The following is a 16,769-nucleotide window of genomic DNA, read 5'->3' as shown; positions in this document are numbered from 1 at the left end:
AAAGAGAAACTACCCTCTTGTTTTATCTTCCGATTTTCTTCCTCAAGCAACGTCGGTGGAAAGTATATATTTGGTGGGTGGTTGTTTCCAAATATCAAGCCAAAAAGCTCTCAAAGATCTTGATTTGACTGATGTGGCTTTCACTTCTGAGGCCGTAGAGCGCCTTTTATTGAACTTTTGCAGCCTCAAGTCATTAAAATTTAAGTCTTGTACGCTCCCTTCCAAATTACATATTCATGGTCCTGATCTCCAATTGAAGAATCTGAGGGTGTTTAATTGTTCGAAGGTTGTAGAGATAGACTTGTCTGCTACAAATCTAACTACTTTTGAGTTATTTACCCATAGAATGATGACGTTATCGTTTTCTAACGTACCGTTGCTACAAAATTTATGCGTCGACATTTGCTACCACAAAGTGGCTCCTTATATATTTGGAAATGTCGCCAAAGATCTACCTCATCTTAGATGCATGTATTTTTGGACTGATGCCAGATTCTTTGAGGTGCAGTGAATCTCTTTTCACCATTTAACCATTCTTCTTTTCCTTAGGAGTGAAGAGATACTTATGGAGTAGTTTCTGGATTTTGTCTCAGGCATTTGAAATAGGTGGAGTTAACAAGCTAATCCATCTCAGACAATTGGCTTTATATTTAGAATACCAGAACAATATCGATCTGCTTGCACTTGCTACAATCCTGGATTTGTGCCCTCTTTTACACAAGTTCCATGTATCGATGGTATTCATCACATATTCACCTTTACTCCTTACTCCATAGTGATAATTTTTTTTTAATGAATTGCTGACATGGCTTTATGAATGCAGCTACTGCCATCAACATTTAACGGAAAATCAGTAGAGACGAGAGTTGTCAGGCCCCACACTCATTTGAAAGAGGTGGATTTTAGTGGATTTAGGGGGACAGAGAATGAGAATAACCTTATGTTGTATATCCTTAAAAATGCGGTCTTCCTCGAACGATTGTCAGTCTCTGTGGATGCTATACACTACCATGTAAATCGCGAAAGATGGCAGCGTACACATTTTAGTCAATGGGATTACAAGAAGATACGAAGAATTATTCGCGAGCGGTTGCAAAGAGAGACCATTTCTAAGGATGTTGAGATTATTATCATGTAAGAAACCATAGCAGATCCATTTATAATTTAGAAGTCAAGTTAAACATTTTTTTGTTATGCTATGTTTGGTGTGTAGGATAGGATAATTAATTGGATTGATAACAAAACTCAAGGTAAGGTTATATAATATGTAGTGATAAAGAATGTTTTGTTTGGTAAGATTTTAATGAGTAGGATAAATTTTACATTTTTTTATCGTTGAGACAAAAATACCTTAAATTAATTGATCCAATATTCACCACTTATGTAATATTATTTTTCATTAAATTCACTTTAAATTATCCGAACTAGCTGTTTCATATATTTATTTCTTAGTTTTTAGCTTATATTTATCGTATTATTATTTTTTAAAATAATAATTAATAAAAATTTAAATACTAATTTAATTACAAATCTTAACTAATTATATTAGTTAAGATTATGTATAATGCATGAACTTATAAAATAAACATAAATGAAAAATATTTTATGGTGATTAGCAATCAAGAGAAGACGAAAGGGTAAAATTGAAATTTATGGTATGTTTTAGGATTGAGATTGACAATCCTCTCAAACCAATGGGTTGCTTTTTCAATCACATAGGTGTTTTTAATCATGAGCTTCTTGATTAATTGGGCCCATAAAAAATGTGACAAACATGAGACTAATAATCTATCCTTTCCTTATCACCCCCACCAAACATAGCCTAATATTATTGTCGTGATTATCAGTCCTTGAGGTTTGTAGAATTTAATTGAATGGATCCCCGACAGTACTTATGAGTTGGTTGATCCAAATGAATAGACATTTCTATTATATGGTGAAAAGGAAAGATTTTTTTATATGATTTATGTATAATATGAAAGGCGACATACCTAAAATAATTAAATCATAATATTATAAACTCATTTATTAGTTTAATTTTCCAACTCAATGAATCGGAGAAGTTATGCTTGTTTGACTCATATTATGATAAATATTATTTTTTTTATATATTTTTTAATTTAAATAATAAGTGATGATGTATATACATTCTTTTGAATTTATATATTTCTATAATTAAGAAAAAGACAAATTCTGGCGAATCGAAAAAATCGAACACTGAATAGTGAATCAAACCGAAAATCGAATTTTATAATTCGGATATAAATGTTAAAACCGAAATTTATTTGGTTCGATTTCGGATTATATATGTTAAAAAAATCGAACCGACCGAAAAAAAAACGAAATTTCATTAAATTAATAATTTTTTTATTATATATTTTTTGAGATGATATTAGTGATTGATGAATTATTTGAATAATATTTAGTTGATTGTTGTTTATGTAATTCATTTTTACTTTATATTTAAATGTTTTACTAAGAAATAGTGTAAAAAGATAAGATATTATATTTTACAGTATATTTATCTTATTAATTTAAATAATTGTATCAAAACTGAAATAACCGAACCATTTCGGTAGAAAATCGAACCGAACCGAAGAAAAATAATTCGGATATCAGATTATATATTTGTAAAACCGAAAACGAAAAAACCGAAATAAAACACTGAAAACCGAACCGACCAATAAACACCCCTTACTTCGGCATATACAAAAATTACAAGATCGCAAGTTTGTATTGAAGGGCACAAGGAAAAAAATTGGGAATTTAGTACTCATGTTGTTGGAGAGAAAATTTTAATACAATTATCTCCTTTTTATTTGCAAAAGTTCTTAAGGAAAAATGGGCAACTTAAATTTGTTATTTTTCAGAAATTATTTTTATTGTTTGGATAAAAAAAAGACAAGAATGTCTACCTGAATCTCAGAACACAACAAACATTGCTTATGATACAATTAGCCTTGTGTTTGGTAATGAAGCTCAGGGTAGAGTGCGTGGGATGAGCTTTGGAGTTACACCATCGAAAGTTGAGCTTATGTGCAACAAAATGACACTGTTAAACAATTTCAAACTATAGTGCATAACCTTCAACAAGATATGCCAAAAATGATGTCTATGCTTTTAATAGTATGAGACGACAAAATCAACAAGAACAAGTTAGTAATTAAACAACATATATAAAATCAGTTTGATATATTGTACACTTAAATGCTTTTGGATTATCATGATGACATTGCTTGACACAATTTGTTTGTAAACTTAGGTTGGCATTGGTAGTGGTATTGAGAATGAAGTTGATAGCAATAATGATATCAATATTGGTGAAAAAAAAAGTGGTGATTTTGATAATGTTAACAAACATCTTGCTATAGTTCAGGTAACTATCTTAAAATTATGCATTTCTATACTACACATTTTTTACAAAATAAGCATCGAAGTGTAAATAATTTTGTATTGTTTATTTACTGTCAAATTTGAAGCATATGAGTCGTGGAGATATATGTCCTATTATTAAATGTAATCTGCTTCATTGGCGTGTTGATGAGTTAATTGTTGCAGAAGGTCGAATTGCATCTACAGATACAAACAAAAAAGTACATCACGTTGTTCTTGGTGGAACTTATAGGAAAGTTTGGGTTGATAAGGTTTTGGTAGAGAAAGTGGATCTAATTCGACCAAATGATGAAATGCAGTTTCTCGGTGATGCAATAGGAAGCAATGCGCATGGTTATCTAAATTTGTAGTATTGTGTGATTGATATAGACTATACAAACTTTCGTGGATGGAAAATTTAATCATTGATATATACTAGCTATTTGTAACAGATTTTGTATCTTGTTTTAGATCTTGAAACCTTCTGTTTTAGTATATATGATGAAAAATAATGACTTTTATTAACTTTGCTTGTGGATTAGACTTAAATTTGCAATAAATTTATTGTAAAATTTTGATTTTCATTTTATGTGAATGAAATTCAATTTTTTTGTACAAATTTGATTTCAACGGTGTGCAAATGTACGATGTTGATGAGCTTATCCACAATGTGCAGTGCAGCGTTGCAGATGATATTTGCTTCAACGTGCAGTGTGCGCTATCGATTCTTGTATCCATGACGTATAATGCGCGGTGTGGATACCGTCATCCGCAACGTGTGGTATGCGCTATCGATTCTTTGTTTCTACAGTGTGCAGTGCGCGTTGTCTACGCTGTTTTCCACAACGTGCATTGCGCGCTGTCAATACCTACGACTTTCAACAGCTTTTAATTGTACAGCAAGCATTCAATGTGTGCTGCAAAAAGTCATTTTTTGTTGTAGTATATTATGTTACTATATTTTTAATATGAATATCATTTTGTCTTATGTGGACCTCGGGTTCCCCAGTCCAGAAGTGCGCGCGCCGCGCCACTTCACGCGCAATCGCGCGCGCACATGCCAGCAGTCCGACCAGAGAGGCGCGCGCGGCCGCGCCACATCACGCGAAGCCTCGCGCGCAGATATACAATGAGGGGTAGCCGCATTCGGGGAGAAAAACACACGAGGGAGCAAGAACAACTCAGAGACGGAGATCTGGAGTGCGAAGATAGAACACGAAGGACGACGAATCTGGGTACAGAAACGCCACTTCTAATTTGTCATCTAATCTCTTGCTTCTTTATTTTCTTCTGTTGAGATGTTTAACTCTTTAAACATACGTTGCTTTTATTTCGATTTCATCATGAACTAATTTTCTAGTCTAGAGGATGATGTAGCTTTGTGGATACGATGATTTGACGTGGTTGTTTATATGATTGAATTCCATTTTTAGTGAATCAGGTTTCTCTGTGTATATTCTACTATAATTTACTGGTCATAAATTATTTGTTATCTGATTAATTCTATAACTCGAGAGAGGGACTAGGATTATAGATCAGTAGAGTCACATCATTGAATGTTTATATAGTTCGGAAGACATATAACTTTAGCGAAGTCTGGGTAAGAACATCGTTTACATTTATCATTTAAACTGAGATTTTTATTAAGAATGTTTGAATCGAAGTTTGAATGATACAATTTATTCGTCACTTGGAAAAGGGTGAATAAAATAATTTAAATGTTCTTGCCCATTAAATAATAGGAATTCATAAATATAAATTTAACTGTGAATAATTATTGTGGAAACTTAGTGAAATCATTTCTCTTGATATTTTCTCTCACTGCTATTTTCTCACCTCGGTGACTAGATTTATAATTTTTGCAATTAATTAATTTTCCAGCAAACCAACCTGGTTTTTTATTTTTCTTGATAAAGTCTCGACTATTTTAATTACAAGCACTGATATAATTTTACTTACACACTCTCGTGTAGGGGTGAGCATTCGGTTAATTCGGTTACCGACCGAACCGAATTAGCCATAGCCGAACCGAACCGAAATATTTAGCTATAACCGAACCGACCGAATTAATTTTCATAACCGATGAAAATCGAACCGAATTAAAATCGGTTCCGATTAGTTTAAAATTGTGATTTAACTTAATTATATATGTAATTTTTTTAACACTATAGTTTACACAAATACATAAAAACATAAAATCACGCACATTAAAAATGTATAAGTTTTATTTGAAAACAATTAATACATATTATATCGATTATAAAATTAAAAATTAAATATTTATAAAAATTGATAAATAAAATTTTTTATTCAATAATAATATTTATTATATCGGTTACCCGATTTCAAAATTTTGAAAACCGTAACCGAACCGAATTAACCAATAGAACCGATTTTTTTATTTTGAAAACTGAATTTCCGAATTGGCTCGGTTCGGTCGGTTAATTCGGTTTAACCGAAATCTTGCTCACCCCTACTCTCGTGAGAACGATACTTTACTCATATTTATTAAAACTTGACAACCATGTGCTTGCGAGCGAAAAATAGGCAACAAGTTTTTGACGTCGTTGCCGAGGAGTGTCAAAATTTAAATTTTAATCATTATTGTTACCAATTAGTCTAGATTTTAATTTAGAGCTTTTTATTTTATTTTATTTTATATTTACTAAGAAAAGCGAGAAGGGAAGGAATCCGAGCAATGGCTGAGAACAGGGAAAATGACAGACATAACCCGCCAGAGGCTATATATATATCAGAGATCACTTCCGAACAGTGATCAACACTCCATATTCTGGCATTGCAAAGGGAACCATAAACGTGAACAACTTTGAGCTGAAGCCTGCTCTGATAAATATGGTTCAGTAGAACCAATTTGCGGGAACTGCACCTTCTGATCCTCATGTTCATTTGAGGACTTTCTGGAGATCACGGATACGGTAAAAATTAATAATTTTCCTGATGATATTATTAGATTGCGTTTGTTTCCGTTTTCTCTCAGGGACCAAGCAAGAGGATGTATCCAATCATTGCCGCTATGGAGCATCACAACATGGCAGGAGTTAGCAACGAAGTTCCTTTCTACATATTTTCCCTTTGCAAAGTCTGCACAATTGAAGATTGAGATCAGCACTTTTAGGCAGACTGACTTCGAGCTGTTGTATGAGGCATGGGAAGATACAAAGAGTTGTTGAGGAGATGCCCGAAACATGGCTTTGAACACTGGGTACAGATTGAGTTGTTTTATAACAGGCTAAATGGGCAAACACGATGAACAGTAGATGCAGCAGCTGGTGTCACGAAATTTCCCAAATCTCCTGAGCAAGCTTATGAATTGCTTGAGCAGATGACTATAAACAGTTACCAGTGGTCGTTTGAAAGGACATGAGTAAAGAGGACAGCTGGAGTTTATGCTGTGGACCCTATTACGTCTGTTAGAGTAGGTGCCCGTCGAGCCAAGTGTTGGCCGAGTGTTCACAATGAAACTCTATGTATAAGCAATCTTTATTTTAGTAATATTTGAAATTATTACTTTGGCACATCTTTATCTGTATACCCATGCTAGTTGCATAGATAAAGCCCTTGAATATACAAATAGTAGAAAGAATATGAGATGCTCATATGATGAGTATCATGAAACTCATATTTGGAATACTGTATATTCTAAACGGTTCCTAGTCGATTCAGCCGCCACTAAGAAGGATATAGGCCGCTCGAGTTCGAGACTAGTATCTGCGATGTGAGTACCATGTTTCATTGGTAGGGGACATTGTGATGTCCGAACATGCAGATAGGTGCTCCTTGTTGAGTGCACTGAACAACCCTCCATAAAAGGACTTTCCAAGTGGTTCTCACTTATCGAGTGGAAACGTCCTTGTTTATGGTTGTACACCATTAGTCCTTATGACCCGGGACAACATTGAGACTCTATGTGCTAGACTTACACTTTGACTTGTTTACCGACTCTCATGGGTCATCAGGTGGCAAGGTTGGGTGTTCTGTCGAAACACATAGGAGTCGATGCATTGTAGTCGGGGATTCACCGCTTATCTTCGGGTATGGATATCCTATGTGTTATCATGTGTATGTAGGTTGAAATCTCTGGCCAGAGTATGGTGGTAATTATGAAAGGGGTTTCATAGATTACACCATCGATGCAACTACGACATGACACATAGTATCGATTCATTGACAACTCTCGATAAACCAATGGTTGTCGAATCGGTCGGGATATATGAGTTGAAGGGACCGTACTGTACGCTAACCATAATTGAATGGTTCTTGCAGGCACTATCATTTGATACCTAGGGAATCATGTAAGCGATGCTGCTAGGCGTTTAACATGATTGGTTGGGTACTATCAGACTTGAGTTCTGACGTTCTTGTTATCAAGGAGTTGATAAGTAAGAATGGAGCAATTGGGGTATGCTCATATAAGGACATGTTTAGTCCGAATAACATGGAGATGTGAACCCACGGCTAGTTGTATCAATGAACCATTGAGGGCCACACAAGTACTGGCTTTCTAGAACCCGTTGAGAAGTAAAAATAGTTCAATGTGTTGAAAGGCTTATAAAGGAGTTTATAAGCGTAAGGAAAATTAGAAGTATGACTTCTATAAAGGAGAAATTAGTTCAATGTGTTGAACGGCTTATAAATGAGTTTATAAGCATAAGAAAAATAGAAGTATGACTTCTATAAGAGAAATGTAACTTTTAATTTATGAATGTGTTCTTAAATTAAAAGTTGGCCAAATAAATAATGTATTTGAAAATTGTGATTTGCATAAACATTATTTTGGACTAAATTAAATTAATTCAAGTGTTGAATTAATTAAACACTAGTGGGCCTAGTAGAGTCCAAGTAATTAAATTAATACAAGTGTTGGATTAATTAAATAACATTGAGCCTTGTAGAGCCCAATTAGAAATAATTATTAAACTAGTGGGCTTGAGTAAAATCAAGTAAACTTTAAATGAGCTCAAATGTGTTTGAGACATTTAAATAAAGTCCATGGGCCTTGTAATTGTTACAAGCCCAAATAGGAAGGCATGCAAGGGAGATGAAAGGTTGGGAGACAACTTTTTCAATGTCCAAGGCATGGGATGCTTTGGGACACCACAACCTTTTTGCAAAACCAAAAAAATGTCTCTCCTTCTCTCCTAGGATGAATAGTACCGAAAATACTATTCATTATTCTCCTCCAATTTTTGTTCTTCAATTGTTGAAAAACTAATTTTCTAGTGCAAAATTAGAGTGGTTCTAGCTAGTTGGTGGTGGGCTTAATATTTGAGCAAGGCGGGCTCAAAGGAAGCTTGAAGATTGTCTAGCCATTGAAGAGCTTAGTTGTATATCAACTAAGTTGGAGCCATCATCAATATTTTAAGATTGATAGGTACATTTCTAAACACACTATGAATGTCATTTTTGTGTTTTATTGTATTTGTTGCACAAAGAACATGGTGGCCGAAGTTTTCTACAAGAAAATAAAATTTTTGAACTTCCGTTGCGTTTCCGGCCACCGTAACCGATCCCCTTTCAAGTGGTATCCGAGCTATGGTTACGTTTTTGTGTAGCAAATACAAGATATTATGTTGAGATCGATTTCTAACCGCATGAGACAACCAAAACAACAAATCGAGGGCCGATTTTTGGGGTGTTTTTGGGCAGCATGTTGCTGCCCATTTCGGGCAGCTTGGGCTGCCCGAGGGGCTGCCCGAAACGGGCAGCAAGGGCAGCCCAAGGGGCTGCCCGAACAGCCCCCCTATTTTTAATAAAAAAAATAAATTTTTTTGACATGTTGGCCGGAATCCGGCGACGGAGCTCCGGCGACGGCGATGACGGCTAGGGTTTCCAAAAGTGTTTTGGATTATCAAAGTATCATGGGCCTTGAGTTGTTGGGCCATTGGATGGCTAACATGTTTATGAATTTTAAATGGGCCAAAAATATTTTTGGTGAAAAATAAGTTTTTGGGCCCTTAAGTTTAAAATTACAAAAGTTGCAAATTTCTCTCATAAAATAAATAATTGAAGTTTGACTTTAATTATTTATAGTAAATTGTGATTTATAAGAAATTCGGTTATAAATAAATTAATTGGAAAGTAGACAAAGGTGTTTGTATACTTTGTTAATTTAGTTTATAATCGTGGCGGTTAGTGATTGGATCAAGATATATAATATTGGATCAATTAATTATTGTGATAATTAATTGATGGTGTATGATATGTGATATTATGCATGAAGGATGATCAAAAGTCCAAGCCCAATTTGCTAGGTGTATGCTAGGATATTTTGTGTTGAATGATTGTAAAAATTATCAATTTATAAAGTGGGCTTGGTTTATGGCCAGTTCCCACCCCATGAGATGTATCCCTATTTGCCATGGATATTTATTTGTAAATATTAGTATAGTGGATGATCAAGATTGGAAGATGGTGGCCATGATGATTATGAAGATCGAAGACATGTAAATATTGGAAGCTTATGTAATAGTTGCATTTGCATCCCGTGCATTTCCCTAGGATTGGACCTAGGCCCGTGTTTAGCTCACATGGTCCGTTAGTATTGGGGCGATTGATCATCCTTGTTTTGTTTACTGTTTATAATATATGCATGATATGTTATATATAATGAGTATGTGCGTTATTATTATGATAATAACAAAGTTGCATGAATCCGGCAAACATACGATCAAACATGGCGAGCTTTTAAAATAAAATTAATGATGAGACCTTTCAAAACTAAAAACCCTCATTTTGAATAAGATTCAAAATTAATATCAAGCCCGAAAAGGGGAATTATAAAATTGGTTATAATTTCCTTGTCTTCCATCGACAATGGGTGCATGATGAACGCTACCCGTACTCGGGGCTCGGCTCATATTATTGGGGGGGCCTTGGGTGCCGGAAAGCTGTGACATCCATTGACATGGTGATGTGAACTACGTGGAACTCCCATGACTTCGGCTCAGATAATTGAGGGAACTCATGGCGACCGTCCATTAAGGTTCAACATCGATGGGTAAGGCTTGACACGTAAAGATGAACGACGTCTATAATGGGTCCTAATCAAACGTGAGACAAAAGTTTACGTTAAGGGTTGCATTGTGATGCAATTGGGAAACTACCTTTTAGGAATTGTGATTGGCTGATATTATTCGGGATCATAATTCGCTAATTGGACCTTACGTACCTACTGAGGAAAGGAGTTTCCCGTTTTCACTAGAGGGTAGTGAAAGATGTCAAAACAGTGGGAGTAAATATTTATAAAGTTAAAGTCCATACTTTATATCTTACCAAATATTTTAAATAGTCATCAACATTTATCTGTTTTACTTTTCAGTACAAGTTTTGACAATGTCTTCGATTCGCAATCCGATATCTGCAATACTCGACAAACACATGTTAACCGGACCTAATTACCTCACTTGGCTAAGAAACCTAAAAATAGTCTTGAATTCGGAAAGGATAGCATATACACTGACTGAGTCGCCCCCTGTTGAGGCTCCGACTGACTGCACTCCTGAGGAATTGCAGACTTACAAGGAATGGTGTGACCATGACTTGATAGCCAGGTGTTATATGCTGACTTCTATGAATGATGAGCTGCAAAGGCGTTTTGAGGGTGCAAAGAATGCTGCTGACATTCATTTGCACCTCAAGGAGCTCTTTGGAGAGCAAACGCGTCCTCTCAGGCATGCTACCGTCAAGGAGCTGATCACTTTGCGCATGCGAGATGGGGCCTCGGTCCATGAGCATGGCCTAAAGGTGATCGGGCTCGTGGACAAGCTCGTTGGCATGGATCTGATCTTGCCTTCGGAGTTGACCACCGACGTGTTGATGTTATCGCTGCCTAGCTCATTTGATCCTTTTGTGGTGAACTTCAACATGAACAAGATGGAACCGACCCTTGAGGAGTTGGTAAACATGCTTGTTACGTTTGAATCCACCATCAAGAAAGAGAAGTTGGTTCTTTATGTGGGTTCTTCATCTGGTACGAAGATTGATCCACATGGGAATGGAAAGAAGAGTTCTTTCCAACGTCCCAAGAAGAACGTGCCCTTGTTGAGGCAATCTCTGATTCCCATTGAGGCAGCCAGACCAGTTAAGGCTGACAAGACTGATGATGTATGTCATCACTGCAAGAAGCCTGGACATTGGAGGCGTAATTGCAAAGAATATCTTGCCGAGAAAAGTTCTGGAAATGGTATGTTCTACATTAAAGTAAACATTTCAATCAACTCTACTTCTTGGGTATTGGATACCAAAGGTTGATCACATCTCTGTAATGTGTTGCAGGTGATGGGAAGAAGTAAGAGGATTAGAGAAGGTGAGACCTTCTTGGGGATGGGATATGGAGCAAGAGTTGCTGCCAAAGACCTTAAAAAATGTTTACTTATTGCTTATGAACAATGATTTTAAGTTAATTTTAAGAGATGTTTTGTTTGTACCTGTTTGGTGTAAAACATTGTTTCCATTTCTATTATGATAAAAATGGATATTCTTGTTTATTTAGCAAAGGTGTTTGCAACATTTACAAGAATGAATGTTTAATTGGTACTTGAGAACTTGAAAACGATCTCTATAACTTAAAATTAAAAGATATTCCATTAAATGTCCATTCAAAGGCAGACACCATATGAGATATGGATGGGTAAGCCTCCCAAATATTCTTATCTTAGAATATGGGGAGCCCTGCTTATGTGAAGCAGGTAGTGGGAGATAAATTGGATAGTCGATCCATTTTATGTTACTTTGTGGAATATCCAAGGAATTAAGTTTGATATTATTTCTATCATCCCCAAGATACAAAAGTGTTTGTTTCTAGGAATGCAAATTTTTTTTGGAAAAGGAATTTCTATTGGATAGAAAAAAGGGAGATGATAGAACTCGAAGAGGTTCGAGAGACACCCACAATTGTAGAACCCACACCCGAAGAGCCAAGTGAGGAGATACAAGCTCCTAGAAGATTCGAGAGAGTCTCGAGACCACCTATAAGGTTTGGTCTGCTTCTTGAAGAGGGCCATGATGAGCCTAACCATGGATGTGATCCAAGGACCTTCAAGGAAGCGTTATCTGATGCCGATTCATCCAAGTGGCTTGAAGCAATGGAATCTGAGATGAATTCCATGCATTCGAACCAAGTGAGGGATCTCGTGGATCCACCTGAGGGAACGGTTCCCATAGGGACTTGGGGCGGATGGGAAGGTATTGACCTTCAAGGCGTGATGGGTGGCAAAAGGATATACTCAAAGACAAGAAGTTGACTTTGAGGAAACCTTTTCTCCAGTTGCAATGTTCAAGTCCATAAGGATTTTGCTAACCATAGCTGCATGGTATGACTATGAGATATGGCAGATGGATGTCAAGACAGCCTTTCTTAATGGGGATATTAAGGAAGAGATTTACATGTCTCAAACCTGGAGGGTTTACATCTATCGGAAGTGAGCATATGGTATGCAAACTTCAGAGATCTATTTATGGTCTAAAGCAGGCATCTAGGAGTTGGAACCTTAGATTCGATAGTACAATCAAAGAGTTGATTTACTTAGAATCCTAAGGAACCCTGTGTGTATAAGAAGGTCAGTGGGAGTGTTGTGACATTCCTGGTGCTTTATGTTGATGACATTCTAATCATTGGGAATGATGTAGGAATGTTGCAATCAACTAAAATATGGTTAGCAAGTGAGTTCTCGTTATAGGACTTGGGTGAAGCATCTTTTGTATTGAGAATACAGATCTATAGAGATAGATCAAGAAGATTGCTTGGTCTCACCCAGTCCACATACATTGATACCATCGTGAAGCGGTTCTCGATGGATGAGTCCATGAGAGGACATCTACCAATGTGTCATGGCGTGTCCCTATCCAAGTCTGTCTCCCAAGACTGATGCAGAGATAGTGGCGATGACACGCATTCCGTATGCTTCGGCAATTGGTAGCATCATGTATGGGATGATATCTACACATCCTGACGTGGCTTTCGCACTAAGTGTAGTGAGTAGATATCAATCGAACCCTGGTCTTCCACACTGGAAAGCTGTGAAAGAGATCCTCAAGTAGTTGAGAAGGACCAATAAATTGTTCTTGGTCTATGGGGTGGAGAACTAGAATTGGAAGGCTATACCGACTCTAGCTTCCAAAGCGATATCGATGACTTGAAGTCAACCTCTGGGTTTGTATTCATGCTCAATGGTGTTGTTGTCTCTTGGAAGAGTTCCAAGCAAGACAATACTGCGGATTCCAGCACAGAGGCCGAATACATTGCTGCATCAGATGCAGGAAGGGAGGCTGTTTGGATAAGGAATTTCGTCTAAGAGTTGGACGTCATTCCTAATGGAGTTGCTCCTATCCCGGTGTTGTGTGACAACACGGGAGCTTTAGCTCAAGCAAAGGAGCCAAGGTCTCATCAGAAGTCCAAACAAGTATTGAGAAAGTACCACATCCTCGGAGAGATTGTTGAAAGAGAAGTGTCTATCGACAAAGTCGGCTCCGCAGAAAATGTTGTTGATCCACTAGCTAAGCCTTTACCTGGACCATTATTCGAGATGCATCACGAATCAATGGGTTTGAAGCATACGGGTAGTTGGCTCTAGTGCAAGTGGGAGATTGTTAGAGTAGGTGCCCGTCGAGCCAAGTGTTGTCCGAGTGTTCACAATGAAACTCTATGTATAAGCAATCTTTATTTTAGTAATATTTGAAATTATTACTTTGGCATATCTTTATCTGTATACCCATGCTAGTTGCATAGATAAAGCCCTTGAATATACAAATAGTAGAAAGAATATGAGATGCTCATATGATGAGTATCATGAAACTCATATTTGGAATACTATATATTCTAAACGGTTCCTAGTCGATTCAGCCGCCACTAAGAAGGATATAGGCCGCTCGAGTTCGAGACTAGTATCTGCGATGTGAGTATCATGTTTCATTGGTAGGGGACATTGTGATGTCCGAACATGCAGATAGGTGCTCCTTGTTGAGTGCACTGAACAACCTTCCATAAAAGGACTTTCCAAGTGGTTCTCACTTATCGAGTGGAAACGTCCTGGTTTATGGTTGTACACCATTAGTCCTTATGACCCGGGACAACATTGAGACTCTATGTGCTAGTCTTACACTTTGACTTGTTTACCGACTCTCATGGGTCATCAGGTGGCAAGGTTGGGTGTTCTGTCGAAACACATAGGAGTCGATGCATTGTAGTCGGGGATTCACCGCTTACCTTCGGGTATGGATATCCTATGTGTTATCATGTGTATGTAGGTTGAAATCTCTGGCCAGAGTATGGTGGTAATTATGAAAGGGGTTTCATAGATTACACCATCGATGCAACTACGACATGACACATAGTATCGATTCATTGACAACTCTCGATAAACCAATGGTTGTCGAATTGGTCGGGATATATGAGTTGAAGGGACCGTACTGTACGCTAACCATAATTGAATGGTTCTTGCAGGCACTATCATTTGATACCTAGGGAATCATGTAAGGGATACTGCTAGGCGTTTAACATGATTGGTTGGGTACTATCAGACTTGAGTTCTGACGTTCTTGTTATCAAGGAGTTGATAAGTAAGAATGGAGCAATTGGGGTATGCTCATATAAGGACATGTTTAGTCCGAATCACATGGAGATGTGAACCCACGGCTAGTTGTATCAATGAACCATTGAGGCCACACAAGTACTGGCTTTCTAGAACCCGTTGAGAAGTAAAAATAGTTCAATGTGTTGAACGGCTTATAAAGGAGTTTATAAGCGTAAGGAAAATTAGAAGTATGACTTCTATAAAGGAGAAATTAGTTCAATGTGTTGAACGGCTTATAAATGAGTTTATAAGCATAAGAAAAATAGAAGTATGACTTCTATAAGAGAAATGTAACTTTTAATTTATGAATGTGTTCTTAAATTAAAAGTTGGCCAAATAAATAATGTATTTGAAAATTGTGATTTGCATAAACATTATTTTGGACTAAATTAAATTAATTCAAGTGTTGAATTAATTAAACACTAGTGGGCCTAGTAGAGTCCAAGTAATTAAATTAATACAAATGTTGGATTAATTAAATAACATTGGGCCTTGTAGAGCCCAATTAGAAATAATTATTAAACTAGTGGGCTTGAGTAAAATCAAGTAAACTTTAAATGAGCTCAAATGTGTTTGAGACATTTAAATAAAGTCCATGGGCCTTGTAATTGTTACAAGCCCAAATAGGAAGGCATGCAAGGGAGATGAAAGGTTGGGAGACAACTTTTTCAATGTCCAAGGCATGGGATGCTTTGGGACACCACAACCTTTTTCCAAAACCAAAAAAATGTCTCTCCTTCTCTCCTAGGATGAATAGTGCCGAAAATACTATTCATTATTCTCCTCCAATTTTTGTTCTTCAATTGTTGAAAAACAATACACTTCTCAAAGAAAAATGCTCTAATTTTTCTAGTGCAAAATTAGAGTGGTTCTAGCTAGTTGGTGGTGGGCTTAATATTTGAGCAAGGCGGGCTCAAAGGAAGCTTGAAGATTGTCTAGCCATTGAAGAGCTTAGTTGTATATCAACTAAGTTGGAGCCATCATCAATCTTTTAAGATTGATAGGTACATTTCTAAACACACTATGAATGTCATTTTTGTGTTTTATTGTATTTGTTGCACAAAGAACATGGTGGCCGAAATTTTCTACAAGAAAATAAAATTTTTGAACTTCCGTTGCGTTTCCGGCCACCGTAACCGATCCCCTTTCAACGTCACTCACTGCCCAGGTATCTGTACTGACCACACAAATAACAGCTATGAATAAGGTGAGCACATCAGAGTTTGAGGGTCCATCAATTGTTGCTGAAGAACCATCTCTTCCTGAAGAAGCTCAGTACATCAACAACAGAACTTTTGTAGCTATGGAGGATATCGAGGTAACCCTCCCCCTAATACTTGTCATCCTAGTTTAGTAAATCACAAAAATTTTTCATATGGAAATAATAAGAATGTGTTGAATCCGCCATCGGGGTTCAATACATCAAATGAGAAAGGAAAGCCTTTGTTTGAGGATTTGGTAGGAAATTTTGTTTCTAAGTCTGGAAAAAAGATGGCTAGGACCGAGTCTCGTCTTGAAAATATGGAGACTCACATAGGAAATATGGGTGCCACGACGAAATCTTTGGAGAAGCAAATCGGACAGCTGGCTAACGCATTGAGAGATCAGAATAGGGGTCAATTTCCTAGCAACACGGAAGTTAATCCAGAAGAGCAGTGCAAGGCAATCACTTTGAGGAGTGGAAAAGAATTGGAGGTACAAAGTCCCAAGGAGCGAGTCGAAAGTGAAAAGGCAGTCCAAGAGAGTGAGTCTGAGGGTAGAAAGAAGAAGATAACTGAAGAGTCCAAGGCTGAAGTTGAAGTTGAG

At 36.8% G+C, this 16,769-nt stretch overlaps 1 protein-coding gene across 1 annotated transcript; it reads left to right on the top strand.

The window, feature by feature from the left end:
- The first annotated feature begins 6 nt into the window (after window positions 1-6).
- LOC140831796 (uncharacterized) lies at window positions 7-1,200 on the top strand. Its single transcript, XM_073195538.1, has 3 exons — window positions 7-502; window positions 594-737; window positions 824-1,200. Exons 1-3 carry the CDS (start codon window positions 347-349, stop codon window positions 1,136-1,138), a joined length of 615 nt encoding a protein of 204 aa, XP_073051639.1. The 5' UTR covers window positions 7-346; the 3' UTR covers window positions 1,139-1,200.
- The last annotated feature ends 15,569 nt before the right edge of the window (window positions 1,201-16,769 follow it).

This window comes from Primulina eburnea, chromosome 5 (assembly GCF_022965805.1).
Source record: "Primulina eburnea isolate SZY01 chromosome 5, ASM2296580v1, whole genome shotgun sequence".
NCBI classification, from domain to species: domain Eukaryota; kingdom Viridiplantae; phylum Streptophyta; class Magnoliopsida; order Lamiales; family Gesneriaceae; genus Primulina; species Primulina eburnea.
This window is presented reverse-complemented; position numbering and strand designations above follow the sequence as displayed.

Bases quoted from the DNA above. Each gene is read 5' to 3' on its own strand.
- LOC140831796 (XM_073195538.1), top strand. From the start codon at position 347: ATGATGACGTTATCGTTTTCTAACGTACCGTTGCTACAAAATTTATGC. The intron at 503-593 runs GTGCAGTGAATC...ATTTTGTCTCAG, and splicing joins CTGATGCCAGATTCTTTGAG to GCATTTGAAATAGGTGGAGT. The intron at 738-823 runs GTATTCATCACA...TTATGAATGCAG, and splicing joins ACAAGTTCCATGTATCGATG to CTACTGCCATCAACATTTAA.